At 41.0% G+C, this 10,786-nt stretch overlaps 1 protein-coding gene across 4 annotated transcripts; it reads right to left on the reverse strand.

The window, feature by feature from the left end:
- Positions 1 to 5,348: 5,348 nt before the first annotated feature.
- LOC101851152 (uncharacterized protein CXorf38 homolog) lies at positions 5,349 to 10,596 on the reverse strand. 4 transcript variants are annotated; one of them, XM_005109002.2, is made up of 3 exons: positions 10,327 to 10,596; positions 7,904 to 8,143; positions 5,349 to 5,998 (listed from the first exon to the last, which is right to left on the reverse strand). In XM_005109002.2, the coding sequence occupies exons 2-3, from the start codon at positions 8,137 to 8,139 to the stop codon at positions 5,566 to 5,568; spliced, it is 669 nt and encodes a 222-aa protein (XP_005109059.1). In that variant the 5' UTR covers positions 8,140 to 8,143; positions 10,327 to 10,596; the 3' UTR covers positions 5,349 to 5,565. The 4 variants fall into 4 exon arrangements, with proteins under 4 accessions (XP_005109059.1, XP_005109057.1, XP_035828459.1 ...); XM_005109000.2 differs by having other exon boundaries at positions 10,319 to 10,596; XM_035972566.1 differs by having other exon boundaries at positions 9,988 to 10,596.
- Positions 10,597 to 10,786: the final 190 nt, after the last annotated feature.

Below are 10,786 nucleotides of genomic sequence, written 5' to 3' on the forward strand. Positions count from 1 at the left end.
AAGAAAGAAAAAGAAAAAGAAAGAAAGAAAGAAAGAAAGAAAGAAAGAAAGAAAGAAAGAAAGAAAGAAAGAAAGAAAGAAAGAAAGAAAATGTGGCCTTGCAGTTTTTAGCCCACCCTGACATAATATATGGGTTTCAGTTCATATGCACTAGCACACGGTTCAACGATTAGGCCACGTGCACCAAAGTTTTTGTTGTTGTTGTTGGGGTTTGCGTCACCATATATACATGTAATATGATCTCCTGTCACTTACGAGTACATGTATGTCGGGGGTTTTTCACCCTGTCTCCTGTCACATAAATATGTTGGGGTTTTCTCAGCCTACCTCCTGTCACCTATGTTGGGGTTTTCGCACCATATCTCCTGTCACTAAACATCCCAGTAGCACAAGTGAGAGGATTGTAACTTATCTTCCTATTTTATTTTTTTTAGCTTTATTTTAAATGACAGTTTGAGCTTCGCGACAACTTGTTATCAGATAACGATAGTTTGTGTTACATAACCAACAGCCTGCTTCATACAAGACTTACTAGTAGTCATTTCACTGAGTGTGTGCATCTTGATATTATTATTTCGTACCATTGATCAATCACAGATGAGTTGTTTGTAAAGGCACGACCACGCCCATCTCTATGCTAAAACTATCACTACACCACAGATGCCTCTATACAAATTTTCTTTATAATTGTTTCTGTGGTAGATAATGAGCCATGGGTATACTGGATACATTATCCTATAGATGACATCGGTATCTGTTCATCAGATCATTTCAAAAACATAACACACATGTATTTTTATAGTTTTAGTGGCTTTGACCTTTGATTCACATTTTCCCCAGAAACCACATAGGTCGACTCTTCCGTCTACAGACCTCAACATTTAAACAAAGATAGCACTTGATATTCTTAGGAGCAAGATGGAGACAGACTTTCATGATCTGGACTTAAGATAGAATTTAATAAATAATTGTAGCTAGCTGCCCAGGTGCCTTTTGCACAACAACCATGAGTTTCAGGCTTAGACTATCATGTATTGCTTTCACACACACACACACACACACATACACACACACACACGCACACACACACACACACACACACACACACACACACACGCACACACACGCACACGCATACGCACACGCACACACGCACACGCACACACATGCACAGGCACATGCACAGGCACACGCACACACATACACACAAAAATCTAAGAACAGTGTAAAATCTATGGACAAATGAAACAAAATATATGTACAAATTTCTTTATTATAATGTTTCACTTTGGCCTTTGGCTGACCATAACACAACACTGCACAGCACAGAGATCTTGCCTATTTAATCAACATAAAGTCTTTAGAAAAAACAAAAAAACCAAGAAACAAAACAAAAACAGGCACCCAGCAGAGAAGAAAAATTCTCACCCCATGGAACAAAGACGAATGTTTGAACGGACGAAAAAAATGAGAAGTCACTCGTACGATCAATTCCTTTTTCCAGAAATCTTTTACTCACAACTTGTAATAAATCCTCCATGCAGTCAGCAGTACATGTACGTGTACATGCATGCACTCGCAACTTGTAACAAATCTTCCATGCAATCACAGTCAGCTGTACATATATATATATATATATATACGTTCATACACTCACACACAACTTGTAATAAATCATCCATACAGTCAACAGTACATGTATGTACATGTACTATGTACAATGTACATACACTCACAACTTGTAATAAATCCTCTATGCAGTCAGCTGTACATACATGTACGTACATACACTCATACACAACTTGTAATAAATTCTCCATACAGTCAGCTGTACATGTACGTCAGTACGTACATACACTCACACACAACTTGTAATAAATCCTCCATACAGTTAGCAGTACATGTACGTACATACACTCACCCACAACTTGTAATAAATTCTCCATACAGTCAGCTGTACATGTACGTACATAACACTAACACACAACTTGTAATAAATCCTCCATACAGTTAGCAGTACATGTACGTACATAACACTCACACACAACTCTCATGCTTGTTTGTCAGAGCTGGATGTTTGGCATCTTTTCTTGGCAACAGAATCTTCTATGTTCGGAGTAAGGTTCTGTGTTGTGGGGATTCTGAGGATGGACTGTGCACCTAAAATTCTCTCACCGGACAGATATTATTGTCCACTAACCAGATATAATTGTTCACCGGGCCAGACATAATTGTTCACCGATCTCGCTGTACCAGATGCCCACAGACCTGGAGTGAGATCCCCGCTAGTCTGAACACTTGGCAATGACCTACTGGGCAGAGATATTTGATTCAGAGTTCCAGCTTCCTAGTAATAATAACCTTTCAGAACTGAAAAAGGCATCCACAGCTTAAGAACACATTCTATGACACTAAAGGAAAAGTATACAAATTATAGTAAAATCCACAAATTAATATTCAACTGTGAGTGTATTCACTCTGAAGTTTCCCACAATTATAAGGTACAATACAGTCATACGGGGAGCCCATTGACACGGTCGGGTCAGGTCAGTTTGCTGGCCAGATTGAGGGCGCAAAGCGGCTAACCCTCAAAAACATACGCGTTTGTTTTCAGGCAACGAGTCGGGCGATCGACCCGACCCGACCCCATCCCATCCGCAAAGGACACCCACAATAATGAGTTACTGGTGCTACAATGTTTGTTCAGTCTGTGCTGTACAAATGCTCAACAAAGACAACAGTCGTGTGTGCCATTTATAGACTGAACTACAAAGCCATCAGTTTTCTTGCTCAATAAACAGTTCATCTGTCAGACATTATTTAAATACAGTTAATCAACTGTCCATAGAGAAAGTCACATTTTGTTTCAGCTGTACACACACACACCCACACACACACACAGACACACAAACTCAGATACACAATCACACCCTCTCTCTCTCACTACACACACACACACACACACACACACACACACATACACACACACACACACACACACACACACACACACATACACACAAAACCGAAATACATCTATATAATAGACACAAGCATCAATCTAAGAAAAATACACATTTTGAAACCCACATTTTAAAACACACATGTATACAGTGGAACTCAGATTCAACGAGCTCGGATTCAATGAGAACCCGGATTCAATGAAAAGAGATGGATTGCCCCTTTTATTTTTTCTTCTTCTTAAAAATCAGTTAAAAATAACCCGGATTCAATGAACACTTAAATCAGCAAGCTCAGATTCAACAAGGTCGCTTCCAGGGTGAACAGCCCCCGCTGATGTGGCTTCGCTCATTTTTCTCCCGCAACGAACTTCATCTATTCCCGGAAATCATCCATTGCGCCTGCATCGTGAACCATTTATTCGCTTAACTGATTGCATGCGACAAATCAGCAGCCTTCTTTCATACTAACACATGCATTGTTGGCACACGCACATGTCTACTCTAGCGTGTGTGGGGATCTGACGGGTGGCCTGAACACGTGTGACTGTGTGTGCGTGTCAGGGGCACGGGGGGGCACCATTAGTCCGGGTGTGGAACGTCGCAGATACAAACGCGTCAGTCTTTTTTTCTCCCGGCAACTGACCATTATTACATTGATAAGCTAGTCTTGACATTGATCCACGTAATGAATTGTGCGCTGGTCTATGGAAGCAAAAGTTGCTGTATGCTAGGCTCTACACAGCGACAAAATTTTTGGCAAACAATTGAGATGACCCAGGCGTGCATTTGAATGAATAAGTCTTTTTTTTCACAGCTCATAATATGCAGACATTTCAGGCACCACTTGCTACTTCTCTTTATACATTACTTGCTCAGTGCCTGTAATTATCTACACAAAACCTCATGTTTGCTAAAAATGAACACTCGGATTCAAAGAGATTTTAGGTCAGGCCCGGCAACCTTGTTGAATCCGAGTTCCACTGTATATATACACTCACACTAAGAAACAAACCTGCACGCACACACACATGCTTAGAAGAACTTATACACCTACATGTTTATGAATGTCGTGTCAAAAACACAAAGTTGACAAATTTGAGCATTACATATTATTCACCGTTACAGCCCAGTCACATATTTTACTATGTTGTACAATTTCCTCATGAGTTCTCATTCCTCCAGCCCCAGTCACGAATATTTCCCTCATGAGTTCTTTTCCCCCTCTCCCTGTCACATATACAGTCAAACCTGCCCTGACGGCCACCTCTATAAGACGGTCACCTGCACAAACGGCCACTTTCCATTTCCCCCCTTGCGTTTTTTCTATATAATTTAACTGTGTAAAACGGGCACCTGTTCAACACGGCCGCGGCCACCATATTTTAACACACAACCCCTATCACACTAAGCAATAATACCTGTCTTAGACGGCCACCTTTGTGACTCCATTACGTTTTGTCATAAATTGTGCATTGGCCCCTGGCGTTGTGGGCGAGCCGTCATAATTCAATCACCTGTCGTTGTTGTTAGGTAGTCCCTCCAACCGATCATATGTTGCGTAGTCCCCTCCCACTGTTGACCAATAGCTACTAATTTTCAGCTGTTGGTGAGGTAAGCGTGTGATCCCTCATAACCCATAAGCCCCGCCCAGAATTCTTACACTAATCGTACGTGAGATGAGTGGTCACTGTTTACCCAGTCTGTAACAAAGTAACAAAGGACGTCAACATGAACTTGTGATAGAAGCGTCGCTCGTTCTCCAAGTGGTGGAGACCCATGTGTTTGTTTTAATATGGCACTCGGTCTTCCTCGTCTGATACATTTCGTTTTATTGTCACCCTTGTGCAAAATCAGCAACAAATAAAAATTAAAAACAAAATACAAACCACCACCACCAACAACAAAAACAACAACAATGCGGCTATTTTCGATTGGGACCTCAGATGGGAATGGTTTGTTTTCTTCATCTTGATCAGTCCTGCCTAAGACGGCCACCTGTCTTATACGGTCACTTTTCTCCTTGACAATGGGTGGCCGTCTTACACAGGTTTGACTGTACATCGTAAATCCCTCATGAGTTTTCTTTCCCCCTGTCCCAGTCACGTAGCCTATATATCGTATAATTCCCTCATGAGTTCTCTTTCCCCTTGTCCCTGTCATGTATATATAGTATAATTCCCACATTAGTTCTTGTTCCCCCTGTACCAGTCACGTAGCCTATATATCGTATAATTCTCTCATGAGTTCTCTTTCCCCCTGTCCCAGTCAGGCATATTTCCCTCACAGGCACCGGCCATCTCATCCAGCCAGGTACTCTGCAACAATCCATCCAATTGTCTCTGAAAAATGTTGTACATTTCTTGAACTGTACAGAAAAGCAATATAGAATTTTTGGGGTTTTTTATTGGCGACAAAAAGTTACAGTCATAAACTGTAGTCTACTGTTTGTAGTGGCTGGGCCTGAGAGGTCAAGGACTCCAGTATTTCCTGGACCACAGGGAAGTGAGGGCTACAAATAGTCAGGTGTTGTACGGGTTTCAAAAAGATGGAAGCAACCGAAAGATTGAAAGGCACAGGCAAAAATCTCACCAGTTTTTGGTTTCTACATGACAACACAACCCTCGTGCTCCTCGTCTGAATCTCTCATCAGACTCCTCAGCTTGTCGATCGTCGTCTCTCTCTCCGGCAGTTCCGACACAGAGACCAGACTCACCAGCACCGAAATGCACGACTCTAGCTCCTGCGACCCAAGCCGCATGATTCCTTTCTTCCTCAGGACTTTCCCTCGCCACTGCCACGCCCTCTCACACAAAGATCTGCGCACGAGAACCTCCTCGCAGTTTTCCAAGAAACTTAAAGAAAAGCGAAAATCCTCGTGAAATTCCGCCGACTTGTAATAAAGTCTATGTGCCCTTGGGATAAAGGCCCTTCCGACTTCGTAGGGGTTTAGAGACCACTGGGAAGAGTTCAGACGGGACCAGTTGACATGACTCTTGTAGTTTCTCTCACAGGCCGCCAGGATGTGGCTCCTCCAGCTGTACAGATGACACCAACAACAAGAGTTGTTAATTAAACTGTCCCCGTGGTTTTTTGTACCCCACATAATTTAGCAAAATTTGATACTTTCTTGCATAATTTCTGATTATTTTCCTTTATCATTCTTTGTTAAAAGTTAACAGAATCGCATAATTTCACATTTTTGGGCTCAGTTTGCATAATTTCAGAATTTTTCTTGCATAAAACGACGGGGACAGATTAAAGGTAAATGTATGACAACAGTCATTTAAGGTAAACAGGAAACATATATAACACCAGTCATTACAGGTAGAGGTAAACACATAAAACATATAAGAACAGTCATTACAGTAGACGTACACATAAAACATATAAGAACAGTCATTACAGTAGACGTACACATAAAACATATAAGAACAGTCATTTCAGGTAAACATAAACATAAAACATAGAACAACAGTCGGTGGCCTAGTGGTTAGGCTCTCGGACTCGCAACCGTAAGGTCGTGGGTTCGAATCCCGTCAGGGGCCCGACGTTGTGTCCTTGGGAAAGGCACTTTGCACAATTTTTCCTCACTTCACCCAGGTGGAAATGGGTACCCGGCTATAGACAGTGAACGATCTTGTCAGTTTGATAGTGTTTGAGCGCATGAAATCCGCAGCTTGCACTGTAAGCTTCCGTGGAAGCCGAGAATGTTTCTGAGTGTTCTTAGAGGGTCTGCTGGGGTTATAATGGTTGTAAAGCGCATAGAGCATGCTCTTGAGCATGGATATGCGCTATAATTATTATTATATTACAGGTAAACATAAGCATAAAACATATATATATATAACAACTGTCATTTCAGGTAGGGGTAAAAATAAAACATATAACAACAGTCATTACAGATAAACATTAAACATATAAAAACAACAGTAATTACAGATAATAGATAAACATTTTTAAAATGACAATAATCACCCGTAGACATGAAATATATATATGACAACATTCATTAATTAGAGGTTAACATAAAACATATATGACAATGTTCATTCGTCTTGATTTGGATGGAAAAACTACCCATATAACTTAAATGGTAGTTGAGATTTTTACTATTGAAGGAGGTGGGGGTCGCCTGGAGTAAAAGGTAAAATTAGCACAAAAAACGGCTTCCAAAGTTTGGTGACTTCTACAACTTCAGTGCCCTTGGAAACTGCAAATTAACATTTTTGTGTCTTTTATCAAAGTTTTTTCAATAAAATCAACACAAAAATTAAATGTTTTTAAATGGACAAAAAAAAAGGGTCGTGCCATAAAATTTTTAACATTTGATTAAAATTGGCAAACAGATGAGTGTATTTGAGCAGCATTTTATTGCGAGCTAACATCAGAAGCCAAAATTTAGTATATTACAACCATGTCTTCTTACTATCCGCTACAGAACAAAGATAGCAGAGAACGATTGTCTTTCACTTTAAAACCAAATAAAATTTTATAAACAATAACCCAGCAAATGCAGCAAGCAAATCCAAGGGACATAATCCACACAAAAGTTGTTGCCACAATGGTTATATCTCGGTTATCTCCCGTTGATAAAGCCTTTCCTTGACAATCAAGACCCGGACAATATTAATTCCTTTCTGCATTATATTGTAATCTAAGTAATCAAAGACATATTTTCGTGCTGATAGCCTCAATTGTCAAGTGACAAAAACTGAACCAATTCTTTTCATATTCTGAATCTCTCATTGAAGAATATTTTTCCACATAAATAAGTATAGGCTTTGACAAAAGTAAGAAAGATTGCAGGAATAGCATGGAACTCTCATTTTCATTATTAATACAAAGAGTACAGATTCTTTATAGATTTGACTTGTGAGTATGAACATTTTTACAAGTGAGCCCAGAGAAAGTCAACAGTTCCCACAGGTTACAAAACAAACCTTTCACATGTAGAGCACCAAGCAGATTCTCTTTTGCTGCAGTTGAAAACACACACAGGCAAATCACCAACAGATTTCTGCATCTCTTTGTGCATCAGAGATATCTTCAAATGTACATATCTGGCGAGGGCATTGGATGCTTCTCTCACAGCCAAATTTGCACACAGCCAGTTGCGCATGAGCGGGTTACTGACCTCTGAACTGATCAGCTCTTGTCGTGACGTCAGCTGACCCATGTTCCTGTCAAGAGGGGTGAAATATATCAGATCTATCTATCTCAAAGTTATGGGTTGGGTTGTGATTTTGTTCCTTGAGCTTGTTCAATTTTTCAATCCATCAAAAGTTGTTCTCATGTCTGCTGATGTTTCATGTTTGACAGGTGTCCCTGGTTTTAGTAATATGCCAGCATCAGAGGTCCAGATGTTCTTTTTTTTTTTTTTACTTTTTTCTTTCCTCTATAGATCTAGATCTACAGCTGAAAGTTACAGAGATTATTGTTTTTGGTTGTTTGTTTTTTTTACTGATGTGTATTGTTTTCTTTCCCAAATACACAACAAATTACTGATATGCTCTGTTTTCAATTTTTCTGTACATAAAACAAGAAAATCATGAAAATTGGTGTTGAAAAAGTGCAAAACATGTCGCGAATGGTGTTGCAGTAACTTGCACAATTTTTGCATAATTTTGCTCTTTTTTTTTGCATAATTTGGCTTCTAAATTTGCATACTATATAATTCTACAGGGACAGAAGTAAGCCGGTGTTATTCATTGACGACAGTGACGTATATTTAACATTTTTGCCTGCTTCAAGCGTTCCATCCCATGAGATGAAGGAAAACGAAGAAGTGATCCTGGATCGATCGACCCTTCGTTGTTTTCCCTTACACTGAGCTCTGGCTCAGAGTTCGCCAGTGTAAGGGAAAACGACGAGCTCTCAATTACGTAACAATGCAATAAAGGATCTATGACAAAAATATATACGACTACCAAGATGTTTCAATAGCCCTATCTTGCGTCCGGGCGAGACTTTGGCGTGACTTTGCGTTAGCGCGTGACAGCCCGTGATATACGAGTGTAAACAAACGTTCCAGCGCACTCGAGTTGAAAGCGTGCAATTTTGTCTGTGGGCAGTGTGTGTGTGTGTGTGTGTGAGAGTGTGTGTGTGAGAGCGTGTGTGTGTGTGTGAGAGAGAGAAAGAGAGAGAGAGAGAGTAAGAGAAAGAGAGAGAGAGAGAGAGAGAGAGAGAGAGAGAGAGAGAGAGGGGGGGGAGAGAGAGAGGGGGGGGGAGAGAGAGAGAAGGTGGGGGGGGAGATAAAGAGAGAGGGAGAGAGAAGGGGGAGAGAAAGTGTGAGGGAGAGACAGACAGAAGAAAGGGGGAGGGGAGAGAAAGAGAGAAGGAAAGAGAAAGGGGAGAGAGAGACAGACAGACAGAAAGAGAGAGAGAGAGGGTGTTTGACATTATTATAATATTTATAAGAATAATTGATCCCCCCATCATTTTCTCTGTGCGTCGGTTCCCAGGATGACCTGGAGCGATACAGTTATTGTACACTTTTTATGACCAGTCCAATCTTCCGAATCCCACCTTCTGTTTCCCATCTTTCTCACCTCTTGTTTCCCTTGTACCGTATTCCAATTTTCCATATATATCCCATATCCCGACTTTAATTCTGTAAGGGCGCTTTGTTTTCCTTCATCTCATGGGATGGAACACTTGAAGCTGGCCAAAATATTTAATATGTCACTGTCGTCACAGACTAAAACCAACTGACTTAACCCGGCAGTGGACGCTCCCCCTTAATGAAGCTTTTGTGCTGTAAACGTAGCCTCAACAACGCCTGCAAACTGCATTCAGGGCGCCATGAACGTAGCCTGCCAACTATGTGCACCATGAACGTAGCCTGCAGACGTAGCCACTGCGTATCTAGGTTTGAATAGCTCCAACTCTAGACTTAGACAGTATGCTACACCCCACCACTGTTCACCACACCACACCACACACACTGAGACATGTCAGACTCTGACGGATAGAGATAGAACAATCTTCTGAACACATAAAAAAGAGGCTTATGATCTGTTCTTACGCCGTGCGTTAATTGTCCAGACCCAGATCTGGGGTTGGGGAATATCGGGCAATTGTTTACTTTCTCGTGTTTAATTCCAGTCGGGCCTAGATCTAGATCTAGATCTAGACAAAACTTTGCGCTGGAGTTCAGAGAATCATGTACACGTAACAGATCTAAACCACGGCAATTTCATCATTTGTTACAAGACTAGAAAAACACTGGCTTTAGGTCTTCCATACTGATTTTGATGGCCATTGAGTATTACGTTCATAGAGTTCAGAGTGATCGCTCGCTACGAAAGTCCTCCCCCTGAATTAAACGCGAGAAAGTAGAATCTAAACTAACCTACCGGCCTACCGCAAATCGCAAACTTTTGAAAAATGAAGTTCAGTGCCCTATCTCAACGTGACACCTTTGAGCCTTTGTAACTTGTAAGATAATTCTGATTTCGTGTCCCACTTTACTTGAGCAGGATATAGACTATCATGTCCTTCAGATGACAGACATTACTAATCTACTATTAAAACTTTATGAACAAAATCAGAGTGGAATCCTTGCTACTCCACAAAATGGTACAACAATAGTACACCATCACTCGCGTGGAGTGAAGAGTTTGTGTAAACAATCCTTTTCAAATTGAACACAATACTGCTAATACTGCTACACTATAAGGTGCGCAGTTCAATTGGAAGTTGTTGGGGGTTTTTTGGGTGGGGGGGAGCGGGGTGTTCGTTCAGATTGTGGTGGCAAGGCAAGGCCCCAAGGAGGTTACACAGTTTGTTGTTAAGCTCCGCTAGGCCCCTGAAGAAAGGGCAGG

Source organism: Aplysia californica, unplaced genomic scaffold (assembly GCF_000002075.1).
Source record: "Aplysia californica isolate F4 #8 unplaced genomic scaffold, AplCal3.0 scaffold00742, whole genome shotgun sequence".
NCBI lineage: Eukaryota > Metazoa > Mollusca > Gastropoda > Aplysiida > Aplysiidae > Aplysia > Aplysia californica.